The sequence below is a fragment of the Phodopus roborovskii genome, unplaced genomic scaffold (assembly GCF_943737965.1).
Source record: "Phodopus roborovskii unplaced genomic scaffold, PHOROB, whole genome shotgun sequence".
NCBI classification, from domain to species: Eukaryota; Metazoa; Chordata; class Mammalia; order Rodentia; family Cricetidae; genus Phodopus; species Phodopus roborovskii.
In genome coordinates this window covers 557,477-580,608 of record NW_026125944.1, presented here as the reverse complement: position 1 = coordinate 580,608, position 23,132 = coordinate 557,477, and the positions used below count along the sequence as shown (strand labels likewise).

At 41.3% G+C, this 23,132-nt stretch overlaps 1 protein-coding gene across 1 annotated transcript; it reads right to left on the bottom strand.

Annotated features, from left to right (window-relative positions):
- Positions 1 to 1,602: 1,602 nt before the first annotated feature.
- On the bottom strand, positions 1,603 to 14,988 carry Vgll1 (vestigial like family member 1). Its single transcript, XM_051179120.1, has 4 exons — positions 14,771 to 14,988; positions 6,353 to 6,769; positions 4,586 to 4,631; positions 1,603 to 2,133 (listed from the first exon to the last, which is right to left on the bottom strand). Exons 1-3 carry the CDS (start codon positions 14,982 to 14,984, stop codon positions 4,588 to 4,590), a joined length of 675 nt encoding a protein of 224 aa, XP_051035077.1. The 5' UTR covers positions 14,985 to 14,988; the 3' UTR covers positions 1,603 to 2,133; positions 4,586 to 4,587.
- Positions 14,989 to 23,132: the final 8,144 nt, after the last annotated feature.

Below are 23,132 nucleotides of genomic sequence, written 5' to 3'. Positions count from 1 at the left end.
GCAGCGCCATAATGTTACAAGTAGTTTTTTCCGCCCACTGCTGGTCGGGTCCCGCCGCCGTACCAATTAATACACAGAGACTCTGTATTAGATATAATTCTGTTGGCCAAGTACTAGTTTCTTATCGGCTAGCTCTGTCTTAATTATTAACCCATTTCTGTTAATCTAAGTATTTCTACGTGGTCTCATCTTACTGGAGAATGGGCCTGGACCTCTGTTCTACTCTCTCTCAATATGCTGACTCCTTCCTACCATTTCCTCCAATCCTCCTTGTCTCCTAGTCTGCCTATCTTGCTTTCCTATTGGCCAACAGTGCTTTATTCATTAACCAGTATGAGAAACATATTTACAGAATGACATCTCCCACAATCACCCTCATAGATTCTAAGGTATTTCCACTGGGAATATTCAAACAGCATCAAGACTGATCTATCTGGTGGAAAACTACCACTTCCTGTCCCCTTCTCCCACTCAACTAGCATGCCTCCAGATTATCAACGTGTACATATATGAGGCCACACACCGTACAGTGGCCCAGCCACCCCTCCTAGGTGTGTAAATAATGGTATATGTTTTGTAAAGGGGTAGGGTGGGACATTTTTAAATTGCAAAATTAAAATGACAAAGTGAATTAAAGAAAAACTCTTTGGAAGTCAGGTAGGCACCAAACAGGATAGATCTAGAAGTCGAAATTAAAGATTAAATAGTGGTTGTTATCTGGACAAGGATTTGCCTATGTGTGTCAGAGGACTATGGGATCTCCTGGTATCAGGAGTTCTTTTTATCCCTCTTAATTGAAGTAGGAAAATTGCCAGCTGCTTGTATTTTTATTTAAAGGTAAGTTTCATGAATTTTTAGGAAGGTTAAATGAGATAGTAGGTGGCAAATATCAACCCAAGACAAAAAGAAAATCCTTAGAATACAAACTAGTAGCATCTAACAACAGCAGAGTCTTAATAGTCTTTACCCTCTGGAATGTTGCATAAGAGCAAGTATGTCATGGATGCAGAGCACTGTTGTCAGGGGCTTCTGGATTGTCACGTGGAAAGTACCCAGATCACACAAATATGATGCTACCTACCAGCCTGGGGAGATGAAGCAAGCCTCACCTTGTCCTTCCTACTTAACAAAACTACCGTGAGTATCAGCATAGATAACCCAACAGTTAAAAGAAATATTGCTACCTCTGAACTCCAAGATGGTCATACATGGTTTGTGGAAGCTAGTTAGGCTCTTTGAAGGGGTCAAAAGGCCACCCAAGATCTAATGTTGCATCTATTCGCTGCCAGATACCATGGTCCTGTCTTCAGAACAAGGCATGACATAAACTCATGGAAGTGCAACCAAGAAATGCCCTGAATCTTTCAGAATAAGTTCTGATCCAGCAGCAGGCTCATGCTGGAACAAAAAACTTTGTTCAATTTCCATCTCAAAATTCTCAACAATGCCCCTTGGAATCAGTTAGCTAGAACCAAAGAACTAAATTTTCTAAGCAAACTATTTCATTGAACAGGCCCAGACTTCTCAAAAGTCTAGACGCTGGAGATGGAGGGAGTCAACAGCCTCAACCAGGTCTCTATTTGGGGAGTGGAGCCTTTTGCATGCCATATTTTTTTGACTTTTCTCTGAGTCTGGAGTGGGGTTGACTGCAGTCTGGTTTAAGCTGGAACATTCTTGGACTGATTTGGCCCCTTAACATCGTCAGAAAAGCCAAACAACCTCATAAAATCCCATGGGCTCAGGTTTGGTTTAAAGGATACTGCTTGGGAACCTGAGAACCCATGGCTTCTAAGGTAAAGGTCAGTAGATGCAGTGAGGCAGAACAATGAACAACAGGTGGACGTCTGTGCATCTCACCCCACAACAACTCTTTCCTTCATTTTATAAGCTGAGAATTTGCTTATGTTTGAAAACCCCTGCCATAAGGCACAGTTGCTAAGGAAAAGCAGAGCAAAATTTAAAAGAGAGCGGTGACTTGTGCTTGATTTCTTAGCAGCAGGGACAGAAAGCGACAGTAATGACTTCAGGATCCACAGTAGAAAAGCATGATCAGGCTGCCCCAAAAGAAATTCTGTTCTTCCAACCGATTCTAATAATAGTAGAGATCTCTTCTTCTCTCTGGAGATTGACTTCCTGGAAAACAGGGTAAGTGTAATGGTGAAGAAGCTAGTTTTAGAATCAACTGAATAGCCAGGTATGGTGGTTAGCGCCTTTAATCTCAGCACACAGAAGAGACAGGTAGGTAGATTTCTATGAGTTCGAGGCCAGCCTAGTCTAGAGCGTGAGTTCCAGGACAGCTAAGTTTACACAGAAAAACCCTGTCTCAAAAAAGAAAGAAAGAAAGAAAGAAAGGAAGGAAGGAAGAAAGAAAGAAAGGAAGGAAGGAAGGAAAAAAGAAAGGAAAAGAAAGGATAAAAGGAATGAAGGAATGTAGGAAGGAAGGAAGGAAGGAAGGAAAGAAGGAAAGAAGGAAAAGAAAAGAAAAGAATCAAATGAGCCCGGGTATGAGGGTAGGGTTACACCAGAACCTAGCTATGTGGCCTTAGTCTGCCTGAACTCTACTCTCCTCATGTTGAATGGATATATTAATACTGAGTACTCCGTAAGATTCTAGTATAAGACAATATCACTGGCAGATAACATCAGTTGTACTTCTTATCATACCTTCTTCCCATTTCATTTCTTTGATTAAATATAATGTGTGGAACCTCAGAAAACAAGAAAGAAAACCCCACTACGCTTACTGAAAGCCGGATTGTCCATGGGCTTGATTTTATCTGTATCAGAACCCCTTTCTCATCCTTAAATCTAAATTATGTACTTCATGAACTATGCTATGGTATCATTTGCAAAAGATAAAATCTTTAAGATAAGGGAAATAATCCCACCAATTATTTTTATGTTTTATTTAATTTTAAATAACTTAATTTTGCTCTTTGCTTAATCCTTACATTTTGTTGCAAATTGCATCCTTTGATCAACGTAACTTAAAATACAATAATTCAAATATGTACATTTGTCCTTTCACAAATCCAAAGCATGTATTTCCCCTTAACATTACTTAACACAGTTGATAATTTAGCCTCTGAAATCATTTTCTGGGATGTGGTTGAGGACATTGCTTTACTTGTATAGAAGTCCCTAAGGCAGGGAAAGACTGGAGTATGTCTTCCTGCAGCCAAGGTCACCACACAACTAAGATCATCTGAACTCAGGGAGTATGCTGGTGGTTTTAATTTTGTTCTTTGAGTAAGTTTGGGGTATAAAATGACTTCTAAAAAGTCCCATGCTCTTTGCTTTTGGTTTTGTTTTATGTTAGAGATAATCTCTGGAACTTCTATATGCTAAGAAGGCATTCTGAGCCAGCAATCCACCACTGAGCTATATTCATGAGACACTTTATACTGCCCCAGTGGATAGCTATATTTCTTAGTCAGTGTTTCTATTGCTGTGAAGAGACACCATGACCATGACAACTTGTATAAAGGAAAACATTTAATTGGGGTGGCTTACAGTTTCAGAGGTTCAGTCCATTATCATTATGGCAGGGAACATGGAGGCATACAAGCACTTGTGGTGCTGGCTACATCTTGTTCAGAAGTCAAGAGAATGTGTACTGTCTCATTGGGAAAAGCTTGAGCATAGGAGACCTCAAAGCTCATTCCCATAGTGACACACTTCCTCCAATAAGGTCACACCTACTCTAACAGTGCCACACTCTCTAATAGTATCACCCCTTTGGGGCTTTTTTCTTCCAAACCACCACACTATAGCAAAGTATTATTCTAAGCATCCACATACACCATTTCATTATGTTCCCACAGAACCCTTATACTGTAGTCACTGTATTTATTTATTTGGGTTTTCTGAGACAGGCTTTCTCTGTGTAACATTGAAGCCTGTGTCCTGGAACTCACTCTGTAGACCAAGCTGCCCTCAAACTCATAGAGATCCACTGCCTCTGCATCACCACCCCTGAGCAGTGGTCACTATTTTTAGGGTAGTCTTATGAATGAAGCAACCAAGGCATAGGGAGGGTCACAAGCTGTGAGCAAGTCCTTGAGACTAGTAAGTATCAAAATTGGAATTAGAACCTTGAATTTAGTTAGGCTTCATCAAGCTCTCTTTCCTTTCTACCCAAACTGTCCTCAGTTTGAAGCGTCTAATTTCAAATTTAGTGTAAAGCCCAGGTTCCTGTCCTTGGGCCTTAGACACATTTTCCCTGACTGCAGATTCAGTTCTGGGGTGGCTGAAAGGTGAACATCTGGAACAGCTAATCCTCATGGATTCATTCCTCTCAGTGAGTCATCTTGACTGAGTAGGTGAGTCGGGCTCCTCAGATTACAGAATTCAGTAGAGTTGCTTCTCTGACCAAATGAGAGCATGTTCAAGAAAATTTGCAAAATACATAGTGCATATTTGAACTCTTTGAAGATGAGACATAACCAATGCAATCTATGAAAACACTAATAGAGGAAACAAGGCTCCCAGAAGCTTCTGGAGACTCTGGTTGCTTTAGTACACAGTCTTCCCATTTGTTTTCAGGGCGCAGTGCTACACTTGGAAATGTGACCCCTTTACTTACTTTCATTGCCAAGATTGGGCAGATCCATGACCATAGATTTTCTTATCTAGAAAAGAGGAAGAAAACATGACTGGAAATGAAACCTTGGGCTGGGAGCCTGTAGCACTCCATAGACCCCAGATTGCCTGCCCCTCACTTTATGGATACAAGACATGATTTCTCTTATCAAATGCTGAGAACAGAAGATTCTGCCCATGGAATATCCTTTGACAACTTCTTCCCATCTCCCACACAGAACTACTGAAGGATCTCTAACTTACTTAGTGAATTCTGGACTATGAGACACCAGTGAATAGAATACAATGTCAACATTAGTAGGGGAATGTGAAGTGTTTCTCCAGTTGACTTAGATAATAAACATTTGTGTGAACGTGTGCAGCAGTCTTAAGAATAAACTATGTCTGCATCATCCTTTGGCCCTGATGTGCCTTGCTTATGTTCACTAAAGGTTTGTAACGGGATTGGAACTATATAGAGCTGTTATGTTGGGGAAATGCCGATTTGAGCCATCTGCTTTCTAAGCAACTGTTGAAACAGAGTTCTGCTGTGTGTATGCATAGATATACATATAAACACAGTTGGTCTCATTTTCCTTCTGAATCCAGTAGAATATTTTTAAAAAAGAAGACAGGAGTGTTAATTTTCAGAGGTTTCCTAAGCATGCTATTTGCATGATTTCTTCTCTTTATATGTAGCTAATTAAACTATGGAAATAGTACGGTCCTATTCTAATGGGAAATTTGTTTCAACATGGGTCACAGTGTCAGACTTTGGGGGAAAGGCTGAATCAGCCCTTTGTAGACTGTGTGCCTAATCACAGCAAAGAGAGCATCCAGTGATTTCCTTCAGGTATGAAACCACAGATATGTATGAACTAGAAAGTTGTGAAAGAAAATCATTCACCCAGTGTACAGAATGCTAGGGGATACAGTCTTGGCTTCAAGAAAGAGTATGATATATCCATTAAGAATTTCACAAGAAAGGCCAATCTTATGGAAGAGGTCGTCACTATTTTTGTGAAAGTATAATGCACTCAACTCACCATCTTTTCTTTTAAAAATAAGAATGAAGGGACACTTGTTCTCAGATGAGTATTTTGAATGTAGCAGTCACTGATTTGATATATATTGGGTGAGTGAGTGAAGAAAATGTGGGCAAGCCTGGAGGCTTATTTTTGTGCAGGGGGAGAAGAAGTGATCAGGGTGCAGAGACCCAAAGGAAATTGAGCCCGTTGTGCAGCAGGGAGTCACAGACAGCCAGACACTGTTGTATCTGCAGTCAGCTATGGAGCTGCCTCTCCAGCTGCTTTGAATTTTAATGTGTAGAACAGATGGTTGGTATAGATTGTCCTTGTTTTTGCCCAGGAGTCTGGCATCATTGCAAGTTGTCAACCTGTTTGGAGAACAGAGTTTGAGCCTGTAGGTACGTCATAGAACTCTGTTTTGCAAATAGATTATTTAGTGGAGTGGAGGTAAATATGAGACTCTATGATTTTAGGCATAAGCACATCTTTTTTTTTTTCTAGGACAAAGCCAAGTCAACAGACTGGGGGGATTATTTCAGGCCAAGTCTGCCAGTCTGGCTGTCTCCTTTAGCCATTAAACAGTGTATGTCAATGTGGCCTAGTGAAAATATATGGAAGTTTTAAGTAAAATAATGACTCTGGACAGCAGCCTTATCTCTATGTCCAGAGTGGTAGTTCCTCATGTCACGCCAACCCACTGTCAAAAACAATGACCTTATTAGTATCTGTAAACATTTCCTTACAGTGGTCTGAGTTGGGTGGCAAGTTCATGTGCAGTTCTGTGTTTCCGGCTGTCTTGGCATGGTTGCAGTTCTCCCTGGTGGCAGGTTCCAGAGGACGGTTTAGGTATCTATCCTGCTGAAGTAAATGCAGGAGGGACTCACATCTCTCATCAGGGTAGACTTCTGGAGCTGGATGCCTGTCAGGAAGGGCACGAGAGTAGGTCGACTCTAAGTCTCGCCTCTCTAGGGATGAAAATTGCCACATCTCTTGAGGATGTGCAGAAGGGGTCTTGGGCCTAGACAGTGGGCACTGATCTGTAGCCTTAGGAACACATTCATCCAAGCGGCTGCTGCTGGCACCATTTACAAGAGATGCTTCTGGCCGGGGTTTTGTCCAAGAAGGAGTGAGACGCCACTGATTCGGGGGCATGTTGCTATCTGGAAAAGATTCAGATATTAAATATTTTCTACAAATGCTCAGAATATTTGTTGTTTCTGATTCTGATTCATGTATTATATATACACAAATATACATAATTTATTTTTATTATTTGTATGTGACAGAGTGGTGTATGTATAAGTGTAGGAGAATGGTCATAGCAGAGGTCAGAAAATAACTTATAGGAGTCAGTTCTTTCCTTCCCTGCTGGGTTCCAGGGATTGAGCTCAAGTCATCAGACTTCCTTGGCAAGTGTTTTTTACCCACTGAGCAATCCCTCCAGCCTCATAATATAATTTTTGACTTGAAGTAAGCAGAAAATGTTTTTTAAAACCCACATTAACCAGTGTCCATAAATAACTACTGCATCCTCTAGATCTGTTTATATTATGTTTATATTATTTTCAGACTGTGTTTGCTTCATTAAAATATCATGAATGTCATTGAACATAGTGGAACATGCTTATGATTCCATGCTCAGGAGACTGAGGCAGGAGGATTGACTTGAGTTCCGTGCCAGCCTGAGCTACACAGTGAGTCTAAGAGCTTTCGGGCTACAGTGTAAACACTGTCTCAAGAAACAACCTAAACAAACATCCTCCCACAGCAATGAATAGAGCCAAACTTGAGCTTTTTTTCAAGTTACTAATTTTAATGTCATCACTTCCTTCCCAAGGATTTGTACACAAGCTTAAGTCGAGAAAAAAAATTAGGTAAAAATATTAAACATTTGTTGTTTCGACTGACTCCAGAATAAGTGCAGAAAGGTGCGATATGATTTGTAATAAGATAAAATGGAAGGGCATCCATGTCAGAGTAAGATTCAGAAGGCATAACTTTTTTCTTTAATCAGTACCATTCTCTTCTGAGTAAGGAATAAGTTGGATTGGTCTTTTTATTAAAGAAGTCTTTACATGGTATCAAGTTATTTGAGAGATCAATATATAGCTATTACAAACGCTAGCTTTTAAATGGCTATATACTCTTCTATCATAAGGTAGTAATGGACTAACAAAGGTTTCATTTGTGTGCAGCTAAGTTGTTCACATTTGTCACTTATGTTACTGACATCTCAGTGAACAACTTCGCACATGCATCTTTGCATCCACATGGACACTGGCTCCTTAAGGAATGTTCTGTGATTAAGTCCTTGATTTCTGTTCAGTTGCTGCATTGTTTAGCTCCATTTTATAGTTGATACTTTAAGTATAGCAAATGGGAGGACTCCACAGAATTGTATAAAGAAATTAGAGCTTACCTGTATTGGTCTTTCACACTCTAGGAACTGAAACCTAATCCTAGGCACGAAAATGGTAAGAAACTGGGCCACAGAAGCTAAGTATAATGGGCTGGTAGGAAACTGAGCAAGAGCAATGAATGCTGGGAGGAAAGTAGTTGTTTGGTCCTCATCCTACAACAGCAGAATGATTGGAGTCACCAAGTGATGACACCACTTCCCCTTGTCAAGTTCATGTGGACTGACTAATAAGGATGGAGTCTCCTTGGGTCCCTACTGTAATGGCACCTAGGATAGCTGCCGATTGTGAGATCTCAAATGTCTACCATAGCTCAGATAATGAACGGGTGTTTTTCCTTTTTCAGCATCCACTTAGGGCATTGGGGGGGGGGAGTTTTGCCAGATGGTACTTAAAGCCTGGAGCCTCTCTTCTATCTAAGATAATGGAGAAGTGAGTAGGGAGGAGGAGCATGACTGTGATGACAAAGGAGAATTAGCGAGCAGGGAGTCTTTCTGAGATGCTGGTTCCCTTTCCCTCCATAGGGAATCTCTCCTGAATGTTTAGTTTGAATGGATTTGTAGAAAATGAAAACCATCCTAGAGGCCACTGCAGTGCAGTGTCCCTAACCACCATGGTAGCTTTGCCTGTAATGTGGATGATAAACATAAAAGAAGCCAGATCACATATGACACAAGTATTCTACTCAGCATCTCAAATCCCTTACAATAAGCAATGGTTGTTGTAGGCTTTCCCCATAAAGCAAAACATGGGGAAAAATATTGGGATATGTTTCTAGGGGGCAAATACTACTTTTGAAAGTAGATGTTTCTAGCTACTAGAAACGCAGGACACTGTGTGCCCTGGAACAGAACGATTAAGTTGATTTCATATAATCAACGTCCATGCTTCATATTTAATGGGAGTACTGCATGTCCTAAGCACAAATTATAAACAAAGCCTAGCCCCTGACACCTGGGCAGTTTCTGTCTGGATGGGCTTTACAGATCTCATACATATGCCTCAGGTGCTTACTGAATGTCTGGGGCATGGAAAGCAGGGCCCCAGTGAGTACTGACTATTTCTTTTAACTGTTTCTGTTCCAGTTAAGGGGAGTTAGGCAGTGTGCCATTGTGCAAAGTCCCATGTAGTCACTGGGTGTGCCACAGTCCACTTTAGATGGAAGAATGTGGGAGTGCACAGAGGGTCTCAACCCTGAAGTCATAGCATCCTAAGGATTGTGAGTGGCTGAGAGACCCACTTTTCTAGATCAGGCTTGGATGCTTGTGGCTCATTGAGTGGAGACCCTGCATTGGGTGGGCTACTCTTTCTCAGTCTTCTTGGGAAACTGGGCCCATTGTCTCTGTGGGCACAGCATGACACCTTAAACCATACCTTGGACTTTCTCAAGGTTATTTCTGCAGTGACAGTCTTACCAAGTACCTCCTCTTAATATCCTCTGGGTGTATGTGCAAGAGTCTCCAAATGGTAATTTTGATGCTTTCTCAAGTCCAAGATGACATGAATGGGCAGAGATAATTTGAACACTTGGATTCAGAGCCACTTGAAGTAGATTGGGGATTTTATTTCAGTAAGAATAGAGATGGCTTCCACTCTATGTACTCCAAACGTAGGCATCTAGATCTGGCCAGTGACTCTAGAATTACTGAGGCTGGTCAGTCCAAAGATCAGGAATGTTCAGAAAGTCAGAAAGTGTTGCTATACACTCCTCACTATTTAAGTGAAAGTGGTAGCCACTCCTCCCTCCTCCCAAGAACACTCAGAGACACCACCATTCCTACCATGGACACCTTTGGATATGCCAGAACCTTGTAGAAAGCTTTTGTTGTACTATAAGTTTTGCATCCAAATCAGGGAATGAACCCACCTCCATGCTTGGATAGAAGCCCAGATCTTCTATTCTGGACTAGTTTCTAGACACACAAATTCTCACATCATCCTTTTAGAAACATGAATCTCTAGTCTAGAGTGTGTCCTGTTACTCTTTGTGTCTGGAACAAGCCTATTTTCCACACAGCAGTAGTTAAATAATTTATTCATTCACTCACTAATGCTCTGTCCCACTACCCAGTATGCATGGAGTTAGCTCATTTCTCCTCTCCACCACCATATCCCAGGGAATTCTTGCCATGCCTAAAACATAGCAGTTTCTGACTACATTTTTCAATATATATATATTCAGCCACAAACATTAGAGCACATGAACACACACACACACACATATATATATATATAAAATTGCAAATATGTATATACACTCAAAAATGTGTGCATGCATACACATACAATAAACACACCTCTTCACTGAACCTTTCTATTTTAAGGTGAGCAGGGAACTTGCCACTTTCCCACATTATTGAAGCTGGAACAATGACAGATTGGCATAACATTTGTGTGTGTGTGTGTGTGTATATATAGAGAGATTATATATATATATATATATATATATATACACGTATATATATATATATATGACAGATAGATAGATAGGTAGGTAGATAGATAGATAGATAGATAGATAGATAGATAGACAGACAGACAGACAGACACAAACAATCTCTACAATTTGTTCAACCTCTTGCTTGACTGTATATCTTACTCTTTTTGTGGTTACAAGATGCCTGAGACTGGGTTTATTTGGCTCGTAGTTATTCACCAGCACTGGTGAAGACACCCTAGTTGATGGTCTCATTACACAAGTATGTCCAAATAGGAAGCCAGTAAGCCAGGGAGCACCTCAGGGGTGGAGCTTACTCTTGTATAATAGCTCACTGTCTTTATAATTGAGAACTACTTTAATCCCTTCTGGAGAGGAGCAACCCAACTCTTAAAGATCTTACCAGCTTTCACAACAGCACACAGAAATTTTACCGGGGACACAGTCAATGTGTAACCAACCTACAGCCATGGTCATTCCACCAACAACACTTTATCTTAAGGATATAATCAAAGATACAAGCAAAAATTTAGCTTCAAGGATGCTTAAAGATATGTTAATACTATACCAAAAGGTTAGTGATAATCTAGATGTTATAAAATTAATAAATGTGGCATATCTAAAACATACTCTTGAGCAATATAATGTCATAGATTATATAACACTGGCATAAAAAATGTATCATTCTTATTGTCACATTAAAAAATAGATTTGCAGCCTATTACATGCAAAGTGGCTCTGTGGAAAAATTGAGGTGTGTGCATTTGTGTTTTCAAAATTTTCAAAATGAACATATTATCTTGAAGGTTAAAAAATTCTGTTTTTTGAGACAGGCTCACTATTCTCCCCAGAATGGCCCTAAACTACTTTCAAACAATCCTCCTGCTTCACCTTCCTCACTAAGCCATTTAAAAATTCAAAACCAAAAAATTACTTGACTTGTAAATAACCAAAATACGAGTTACAGATGTGAAGGTTGACTGCCTTTCTTCTGACTCCTTCATCTATTCTCCCTCCTCCTGTCCCCTTCCTTCTCCTCCTCTTTCCTTCTTCCTCTTTCTCTGCCTTTAATACGAGTGCATTGTAACCCCACATGGCACTTCATTTGAAACACACATGGGCGCACACATGTGCACGTGCACCCACACCCCTTACATCAGGAAAGTCCAACTTTTGGTCTGCACGTATTGACTTGGTGCTCTTTGTCCATGCCGCTGGTGTCACACATCCCCCCATATTTTATTCACCCATGGAGGAGAAGCATGGTGACTCCTATCCCACATGGGTGAATGGAACTGTTATAGGTGGCAGATAGGAAGACTTTGAGAGTGGCCACAGAGGACCTGTGTAGGCTCACATCGTCACCACTCACCTTCTCCTAGCAGCCCTTGAGCATGTTACCAGGTCTGAGAGTGCACTTGGGACTGGGACTAGGAGGAAGGGGACAGAAAAAATATGGGATAGGACCATACCCTGCCTCAAGAAATCACAGCTTCCCTACATACTGATTCTAGAGTCCCCAAAGTCCTCTAAAAGAGGAGATAACTCTAATTTCTTCAGCTATTTTCTCTCCCAAAGTAACCCATTGTATATTATACACATATAATTAAAATAAATACATAACTCAGATTTAGGGGAAGAAGCCAGGAAATTTGGTGGCATTTCCATATAGGTCTCTGTGTTTGGGCCTTGCATATTTGGCTTGACAGAGTGCCTTTAGAATGTGGGCAAGTTGTCTATGGGTACCCATGAATGAGGCCCTGTTCTCTGCCTGACTGAGTGGTGCCTGGGCTGCTTGGGGTTGGCTTGATGGGGTTAAGAGAACTCTAAGCAGCAGTCAGTAATGAAAGGCCACTTCATAAATTCCCACCATGTTTGAGGCTGGCTGTGTGTCATAGAACACCACCAATGAGAACCTCTACATCCTGGACTTCTTTCATGGGGCCCTTCCTTGAGGCAACCAAGCTTAGGGGAAACATGACTCCTACCTATGATAAGAGAGGCCTTGAGAGGACAGTCTTTTCTTCAGTTGCTAAGTCAGCTAATGAAAAACTTGCCAAGTCCCAAACCAGATGAGATAATGTGTAAGGAGCCTGTGAGACTATTGTGAAGAAAATGCAGTGTCCATGAAGCTAAGTGGAGAAGAAAGCCACCATCGCTCTTTGGCCCATGGATGCTAGTTTGGTAAAGAAACAAGGCTATGATCAAGGTACCCTAGTAGGCAGCAGCTCCCTGAACTCATACAGGGTGACGTCACAAGTCCAAGAAAACACTAGAACAGCCACACAGCAAAGCCCCATATAACATGAAAGCTCATGAGAAAGGCCTAATGCTTTCTGATCCTAATGTTTTGAATGTAGGCCATCATACCCATAATAGTATGGTACACTTTGGCACCACCCACACACAGAGCTTGTTACTGGTCACTTGGTATCCATTATCTCACTGACTTCTTGAAAACATCATTCTGTTGTTTAGTAATTGTCCATTTTAGCATCAAGGAAGTAGGTATAGGCAGAAGTGACATACCTTAAGATCACACTCACAGGGGGTAGTAGCAACCTAGCATTAGGCTGACTGGTTCTAAGGCTATGTATCTCTGTGGTGACCTTGTCTGTGAACTCAATGTTGTTTGTCTTCTCTGAAACTGCCATTGGATCTTATTGGATCTTAATCTCTCTTGTGAGGTATTAATTGTATTTAGTATATTTCAATATAGGAGTCTTTGTGAGATGATTAGGGATTCAATAACATCATCAGAATTGGTGCTACATGATTAAACTATAGGTGGTTTTATGACAAGGAGAGAAACCAGATAATATCCATATTTTCCCAGCCCCTTGCTATGTGATTCACTGTATTGCACTACTGTGTGACTCTGTCAATCAGATGATAATAGCAGAAATGGGCCCTTGACCTTGGATCAGTATAAGGTCTCATGTACTCATAGGCTGGCCTTGAACTCCTTGTATAGCTGACTTTGAACTCCTGGTCTTCCTGCCTTCATCTTCCACATACATGCTAGACAAGCAAGCTACCAACTGAGCCATGTCCCCAGCACAAATCCCTTTTCTTTGAAACATATGCAGTCTGTGTCGTTATGCAGTGTTCCAGGTCACAGTTCCATTCACCCAAGCAGTATTTACTGAGTGACTTCTATGAGTCAGGCATCGTGGTAAGTAGTCAGAAAACAGCACTTGCCAGATTGAGTATCCACTGCCATATGCTCTTACATATCATTCTAACCCACAAGAGTCTGAAGAAATCACAGCACTTACCTAGAAAATTACCTTCTTGGAAAGACATAAATTCAGCACATCATATACACACTGATACCCTGTCTACACCAGAAAAATAAAGGCAGGATGGTGGAGTCTGCAAATAGATGTCCTTGCTTACAGACAGGGGCTTTACATGTCTACTTTGTATAACTGCCCCCACTTAGTGGCCCGTATATCAGCCTATGAAACATGGCATCCAGAATATGTGTTTGGTCACAGAAATAGTGAGCTCCTAAAATCAGTTAGACCTCTGCCTGCATGAGCATGTTGAGAATACAGAAGGGACCACATTGCCTAACTCCATCAGGCATGGGAGACACAATGTCTAGAGTCCAGGAATACTTTTAGAAGTTCAGAAATTCTTATTTTAAAACCAAAAACAGTGAGAAATCGATATTCCATGTCTGGAAATAAAATGGATCCAGTCTGGGTCAAGTTCATTTTTATAAAAAACACAATTATAAATTATAAGTTTTATGGAGGAAGGGACCCACAAATGCGAAAGTACTTAAGATCTATGAAAGTCATATCATGGACCCTTGTCCATGGCCATGGCTTTCCCCAAACAAGTATTTAAATCACACATTGTGATATAGCTCTCTTGAATAATAGACACCCCTGACCGTGTGAGGGGTGGGAGAGAGATGTGGCAAGACTCCTCGTGGGCTACCCTCTGGCTTTGCCCTATTGGCTGGCAGGAGTCTGGATCATCCTTTATCTTATCTTGGGTCCTCCAGTGTTCTTGCCCTCGGACAAACAGTAACAACAGTACAGCTGATAAGCTGGTCAGAGTGGACAATGACAGAGCTCTTACCCTGTGCAGAGTAGCAAACTCATCACATATATAACCAAGGAAACAAAGACATAGGTGAACTAAGCACGGTCCATTTCACCCTGAATGTCTAAATGGCATAGGTTCTCAGTAGGCAGTGTGATTTGCTTTTACCAGACACACAGATATCTGAGAATATGGAGTACCTCAAGAGCTAGTCTTTTGGTGAGGTTCTCCTCCCTCCCAACACTCACCATTCCTGAGGATCACATTTTCTCCATGGGTCAAGGAGCTCCATCTCTGTGACTTCTTGAGGTTGCTCAGAGCCCTGGAGAAGTGCTCATCCACAACACTGCTGATGTCCCCTTGGAAATAGCTGAAAACGACACACCGGGCATTCCACTCAGTCTTTACTGGTTTTTGCCTGCTTTTAGGCATCTGTACGCCAATCTTCTTTATTTTGTCCATTATGAGTGAGCGATACAGGCGAGAGCTGTGAACCAAATAAAAATGTCAGCCGGGAGGTGGTGGCACACATCTTTAATCTCAGAACTTGGGAGACAGAGGCAGGCAGATCTCTGTGAGTTTACTGCAGGCCTGATCTACCATAGTTAGTTCCAGAACAGCTAGGGCAACATAGAGAAACCTTGTCTCAAAACAAAACAAATAAACAAGGAAGTGTCACTGGCCCTATCTCACCAAGTGACTCAATTGAAGTTTGGGTGAATGGCAACTTTTCCTTTTCTTTTAATTGACACTTGTGATTTTCAGAAGAACATTTTCAAGTGGATGCATAAAGTACGTTGACTATGTTGTCCCATTCTTAAGAATAAACAGTTTGCTCCTAAAAGTACAGGTCCTCACAGGATTCTTGAAAAAACAGCACAAGCCCATCAATATACTAAGGGTTCAGGAAACAGCATTCCCAAGGCTGGCCAAGCACTGATAGATAGTGACCTTCTCTTACAAAAGGGGATTATCAAGCCGCCAGACTAGAAAAGCACCAGGAGAGAAGTGGCAGAACACTGAGACCAAATAACAGAGTGATTTGCCTTCTAGCTCCTCCCAGATGCATGAACCAAGGTCGGGTCAGAGCCAAATCATGCAGATTCCCTCAAGAGCTGAACCGAGCCATCCAGGGTGGGCTAGGTACTGTCTAGCAGCACTGCTTTCCAGCCTGACCACATCCATGCAGGAGAGTAAACCACACCAAACCACCCCTGAAACTGTCCTGCACAGAACCCTGTTCATCTTAGAAGCTAGCAATCACAGCAGGACCATCTTGAAGGTCTTCAGACACATGTATTTGTAACCCGAAGAGGTCTCCCAAACCCACTTTTATGACAAGATATTACAGGCACACTAGTGGAAAGCTGAAGTTTGTATGTTCTGTTTGCCACTGCTCAGCAGCTGTATGTTGTACTGCCTTGGAGCTGGAATTCACAGCAGCATGCCCAACCCTGCCATTTCTTTCATGACTCTCCTTCAAGTTAGTGTCTCTATTTGCACCAAGGACAGGGTCAGGCCACCTTTACCAGGGGAAGTAGCCTCTCTCAGACAGCTTCTTTGTGTTTAAAATCAAGCAGACTTGCTGTGTACTCTGGCTAAAGATATAGTACATCCATTCAATTTTGTGAATATAACAAAAAATGAGTAGGGTTTAGTAGACTGCCTCTATGTATAGTATATGAGATCCTACATGTCATGGAGCCCTTCTGGCAAATTTCTTGATGCTCAATAAACAATGGTTGAATGCCATTTCATGTAGTGAGAGTACAATGCAAGGAAATCATAGATTAGGAGTCAGGAGGCCTGAGGTAGAGGATAATGAATCCCTCTATTATTCTTAAAAGGATTTGAAGAGTGTGAATTCTTCAGCTAGTCTTATATGGTTCTCTTATGGTTAGATTGTGCTGGGGATATTAGGAAGGAATTTGGCAACAAGCAGGGGATCTTTCTAATTTGTTTTCTTTTGTTTTGCTTTTCAATGCAGAGCTTCTCTGTGTAGTCCTAGCTGTCTTGGAGTTTGCTCTGTAGACCAGGGTGGCCTTGAACAGGGATCTTTCTAAACAGTTCTCCTTTCAAATTATTCTACCTCAGCCATGTACATACAGATATTTCTATGTAAGCATTACTGACAATTGTGTTTACAATATTCCCCCAAAGGAAACCAATTAAGTAAGTCTATTACCAGGAACTACATTTTTTGTCTGTGATATTTTCATACCATGGAATATTACTTAGCAATAAAGTAGAACAAAACTACCACTACACACAACACAGATGGATCGCGTTATATTGTGTGAAAAGGCCAAATGAAGAAGACCCCATAAAAACAAGTACATATAACCTATGGTGCAAGAAGCCAGCAGAGTGGATGCTTTTGGCAGAGACTGAGAAGAAAGGGGCAAGAAGGAACCCTCACCATGTTGCCCATGTCCCATGTCTCCCCCCCCCCCGGTATATGAAGGTGTACCGCAAGGTCTCTCTGCTGCCCAGACTGACCTCCAATGTGTACTCCTCTTGCCACAGACTCCTGAGAGCTAGGGTTATAGGCACTGAAATACCCTGTGATTGGCCGTGTCTTACCTTTGAATTGATGAAGATGGCTGTTACTACATTTGTCAAAACTCATCAAAATTGTACACCGTAGATCTATTTCACAGTAAGTGAATTATTCCTCGATAAACAATAATCTGTATATTCAGATTCTTGGAGTTGTCAATACAAATAATAGGTATTGGGGATGATAAAAGAACAAGCATGTGGAGACAATAGCATTTTAAAGCTACAATCTATACAATACCTTTTTTTACTACAATCTGTCTATATATCGTCACCAGTGTTTTAACCTTCAAAGTAGACATTATCATCCCCATTTTAAAATAAGCAAAGTAGATGGTAGAGAAGGTGAAATAAGACTAGATAGTGGCAAAACTGGCATTTCGGGTCTCTCAGGCTCACCTCCATCTGCTATTAAGAATTCGAACTGATGAGTAGAAAATTTTCTCTCCTTTTTCTAGCCTCAGTCTCTCCATCTATCAAATCTGGGGATGGGGTACACCACTCATCCTCAATGGGCTGTGGGCCAGGACATATGGAGTCCCTCAAGGAATGCAAGCAAAGCCCCCAGCCTTCTCCTTCGGGCTTTCCTTGAAGACTCCAACTGTCTGATGCAGCAGGTGCCGCTTAGTACTTTTGTAGGACAGTCATCTCGGGATCTACCTTGCCAGCAGCTACTGTGCTTGGCTCAGGCTTGACACAGCTTGCAATCTCTTAGCTAATTGCCCCTGAAGCCACACAGAATAAAACTAGCCAGATTCTTGGGATAGCATGGCCACAAACACATTTTTTCTAGTCTCACTGGGTATAGACTAAGAAAGCACACAGCACATGACCATACCAGGGAAAAGTCAGAGAGCATTACAGCTCACTTGAAGAGCGCATACTGTAGGCTAGAAGAGACCTTAAATGAACAATTTCTACCACCACTCCCCTTTCCCTCCACACACACAGGAACACACACTCAACAAGTGTAACTTCCCTGGATCCAGCCTACTAGAAATTCTCTGGACTATACTCGACTCCATTTGATATTACAATTGATGGATATTTAAATCCAGAGAGTTAATCTGGATGTGTTATGACGTATCCATGTGGTTCCAGCACGTTGAGGAGATTAGAGCCAAAGGACCACTTGAGTCTAGGAGATCAAAACAAAGCTGGGCAACGCAGTGAACCCCGACTTAGAAAAATGAGTAAAACAATTCTCAAAGGATACACAATCTGAATTGTCATTTGTTTTAATTAGAACAAAATTTCACCACATCCCTATGAAAAATTTGAGCACCTCATCTTTCAATGAGAGAGGGGTGGCGTGACCTGGGTGAAGAAGATACTGCAGAGCTGACTCAAAGGAGAGATCACGACCAAAAATAAAGACCCAGAGTATTCCAAGTAGACCCTGAAATATTATCCAAACTACTGTAGAACATCTCAGAAGAAGGAATCCAAAGCCAGAAGTCTAGCCTCCAGTCTGCCACAGGGGCACTATATAGACACTTTCACCACACTCCTGCAAAATGCATCAAGTACTCCCAGGGTGGGATGCACAACCAGTGACAGTGGTTGTCACCATGACCAATTGAAGCAACACCCCTAAAAGGCCAGATTGAATCTCACTTAGGACAGTATATCAAGTCCTCCAATTCACTCCCACGGTGGATTTCCATCTGTTTTCCTACTCTCAAGTCCGCAGCTTCTCCTACCTTAATCCTCTGCAGTTATCTGAGACCGCAGAATCCTCCTGCTTTGGAGTAGCTCAACAACTGTGGAAGCAGGAGCAGGGGATGAGTACCTTCCCTCCCTCTGAGATTTTCTACCCCTCTAGCTGGGGCTGTGCAAGGCGTTTCCTGCTAGCTATCTATTAAGAATGCAGAAAATGCACTCCAGCGAGTCAACCTGGTTGGGCACCTGCCGGAATGAGGAAAAGAGATAGCTATTTTTTTTATTTCTTTATTTTTTTTTCATTAAAAAGCTCATTGTGGTATTGTCTCCTCAAAAAGGAAGGCAATTGTTTGCCCAAAACCTGTGTGCACAGAATCAGGCACATATGTAAGACATTGTTGAGGGGGTTCCATCAAACTGATGTCACACCAAATTTCAAGAACTGTGAGTTCACATAGGTTATCTCCTGTCTCTTTCTACTTGAGAAACAAGGAGAGTCAGGCCCCTCAAACTCTGGTGTTGTCATAGCCGTCCATGGGCTGTGGTGGGAGCAAAGACTTTGTTGCGATTAGAGTAGATAGAGCAGAGACATCATAGGAGATTAGAGCAGGGAGCTCCTGTCTGCATGTGAAAATCATTTAGTAGCAATTATCTCAGTAAGTGGTACCTTTTTGGCCTCAAAACTTGGATCTGCTCCTTGACCCTCTGTTAAGCAGTTTTCTATGAGTGTGACAAAATATCTCAGAATGACAACTTAGAGCAGTGGTTCTCACCCTATAGGCAGTGACCCGTTTCACAAGTGTTGCACATCAGATATCCTGAATATCAGCTATTTAAGTTATGATGCACAACAGTAGCAAAATTACAGTTAGGAACTAGCAACGAAAAAATTTTATGGTTGGAGGTCAGCACAGCATGAGGAACTGCCTTAAAGGATCACAGCATTAAGAACTTTGAGAACCATTAACTTAGAGGAGTAACTCATATTGACTTCACAATTGAAACTGAGGTTTCAATCTGACAGAGCAAAACATCATGGGTAGGGAACACATGGCAAAGGAAGCTTCACACCCTGTAGTGACCTAGAATTAAATAGAAAGCAAGTAATAGATCTCAATATTCCTCTCAAGGGTGCACCTCCATCGATCGAATCTCTTTCTACTAGGTCCCATCTCCTAAAGGGTCCACTATCTGTCAATATGTTTTATTCATATATACATAACATCTTTGTATATACATGCTATATATAATATGTATTATGTATACATACATATATTATGTTATATGTATCACTGTATGTACATGTGTAAATGTATATATACATAATTATATTTAAATATATAATTATATATATATGTATTTCTCATCAGGTAAGATAATTACTGTGAAGACAAAGTCAGTAAGTAAGGGAAATTAAGAGTGCTGGAATAAGATGCCCATTCACAGAGGGTAATGAAGAAAGAACTTTCCATTAATGTGACCTATCAGCAGAATCCTGAGGGGTGAACAGCGAGTGGACCACTGTTTTCTTGATCTCTGATGGAAGATCATTTCCAAGAGCATATTTGGTCTGCTCGCTGTACAATGAGGAAGCAGTGTGGCTCAGGAGGAAAGGGAGGGGGAAGTCTTGGGAATGATCATATGCCATAAGCCCTTACCATACCAAAGCCTTTGGCTTTTCCTAGGGGATTAAAGGAACAAATCACAAATTCTAAAGAGTCTGCCTTCCAAATGCTCTCCAAGTGATGTTTTCTCACCATTAGCAGGCCAGCAGCAGTTCTTCCCAGGACTATCACCACTGCCTCTTAAATGAGTGGAGAGGGAGCTAGGAGAAAGAGAAGGGGAAGAGAGGAAAGTACGTGGGACTAGAAAGATTGAGTCAGGGGAGGGATAGGAGACAGACAGAGGGGGGGGGAGGGAGAGAGAGAGAGAGAGAGAGAGAGAGAGAGAGAGAGAGAGACCATAAAAGAGGGAGCCATTATAGGTTTGAAGAGAAAACTGACTCTAGAGAAATGTTCAGAGACCTACAAGACTGACCCTAACTAACAATTTGAGCAACAATGGAAAGGCTACCTTAAATACCCTTCCCTGATAATGAGATTGATGACTAACTTATCCAACATCATGGAGCCCTCATCTAGTACCTGTTGGAAACAGAAGCAAACACCCATACCTAAACACTGAGCCGAACCAGAATCCAGATGCAGATGGAGAGGACAAGACCAGGCGGCAGAAACACATAGAGACAGCTGACCTGAACAAGGAGGAGCTAAAGGGCCCCCAGACTGATAGCTGGGAATCCAGCATGGGACTGACTCAGGCCCCCCTGAATATGGGTCTCAGCCAGGAGGACTGAGCAGTCTAAGGGACCTCAGACAGTGGAGCCAGGATGTATCCCTGGTGCACAAAAGGTCTTTGGGAGCACATTCCCCTTGGAGGGATAACTGCCTTAATCTAGAGACAGGAGGGAAGGCCTAGTCCCTACTCTAAATGACTTGACAGATTTAGATGACCCCTCCTGGAAGGTATCACCCTCCCTGTGGAGTGTGTGTGTGTGTGTGGGGGGGTGATGGGATGGGAGGGTGATGGGGGGGCATGGGAGGGAGGGAGAGGGAACTGAGATCAATATGTAAAATAAATAAATAAATAAATAAATAAATAAATAAATATAAATAGTTTCCTAATTCTACCATTTTGCCATCTAACTCATATATCCAATGACAACTAGATGATCATTTCAGAACATACACAGAATCCATGAATCCCTCTGTAAAAGCTTCTTTCAATTTCTCTTGCAACAGTGCAGCCTTGATCTCTGTTTTCATTTTTTAAATTTTTATTAATTTTTGGTTAGTACATAAAGTATCAGATTTTATTATCACATTGTCACACAGGTCATTATGTTTTCTTGCAATTTGTCTTCCTCTGCCACTGTCTTTCCTCATACATGGTGTTTCCTTCTGGATGGTTCCTTTCCTTCCCTAAGATAGTAACTCACTCTGATTCATATAACATATATCCCATTACCTTCTCTATTTCCCATGTCCCTTTCGAAGTTCCTTCCCTCTAATAATATCCTTGCTATTATTATGATGTATGCATTCATACACACCACAGAAACACAAATTTATACACGCATACCATAGAAACACACATATTTATATATCCACACCACAGAAAGAAACACATATTTCCACACATACACAAATACATGATTTTAAACCTAGGTTCTGTATATAAGAGAAAACATGTGGCACTTGTCTTTCTGAATCTGGCTTGTTTCACTTAACATCTCCAGTTTCTTCCATTTTCTTTCAAAGACTTTTATTTATTCATGATTTTATTTTTCTTTATGACTGTGTAAACTTTTATTGTGTATGTACCCATTTTCTTTATCCAGTCATCCACTGATGAACACTTACACTGATTCAATATCTTGGCTATTGTGATGGATGTGTCTCTATCATATGTTGACTTCGGGTCCTTCAGGTATATATCCAGAAGTGGTATAACTGGGTCATATCCATACCTTTATGACCACCTCTTGGTACTCTCCTTTGAACATACTGACCTCCTGGATATTTGGAACAGGTTAGAGACCTGCTAGTCTTTATTTACCCTTACTACTTGGCTAAGGCGCACACTCCATGCATCCCAATGCCTTGCTCCCTCACTTCATTCAAGCCACTGCTCAGTTGCTTCTCTCTAACTCTCCTGCCCTGAGCAACAGTCTTTTTCTCTGTTCTGTTCATCCACATTTTATTTCATTGTGGCACTTTTTTTATCCACATTGTATATTTGTTTACAGTTTCTCACACCTTATAAAATAATGCCTGATACATAGTGGGGGCTCAGTAAATTCTTACTGAGGGGATTTTTGAGATATGAAGAGAGAGAGATGTGTTTTTAAAGTATTTACATAACTGCAAAGTAGATGGATCAATGGTCTGTGCAAAGAAAACCAGTGGTAAGGAGTCCTGTCTTAATCAGTGAAAAAGGAGACTCTCCCGGTATAAGAAATGTTGGAGCATAAGTATGATAGTGAGGCTCAGAACATTAAAACAGAATTGACAAGCAGAGTGGAGAGAGGAATGCTCCAAATAAAAATTGAAGAAACAGTTTGTGCAAAAACCCCAAGGTGGGAGAGGCCTGGAAGATCTGAGTAGCAAAACAAAATGAAGAATATGCATGCACACATACACACACATACACACACACACACACACACACACACACACACACACACACACACACACACACATGTCTTAAAGAAATAGAGGCCATACACTTGAAAGGTAGCAAGGAGATACATGGGAGAGTTTGGAGGAAGAAAAGGGAAGAGGGAAATGATGGAATTATATTTAATTTCAAAAGAAAAATAATCAAAAA

What these genes read in the sequence shown, in the direction of transcription:
- Vgll1 (XM_051179120.1), bottom strand. Translation starts at nt 14,984, where the DNA reads ATGGACAAAATAAAGAAGATTGGCGTACAGATGCCTAAAAGCAGGCAA. An exon ending in AAATGTGATCCTCAGGAATG is followed by an intron (nt 6,770 to 14,770) that starts GTGAGTGTTGGG and finishes AATCTTTTCCAG; the next exon opens with ATAGCAACATGCCCCCGAAT. An exon ending in GCCACCCAACTCAGACCACT is followed by an intron (nt 4,632 to 6,352) that starts GTAAGGAAATGT and finishes CCTCTTTTCTAG; the next exon opens with ATAAGAAAATCTATGGTCAT.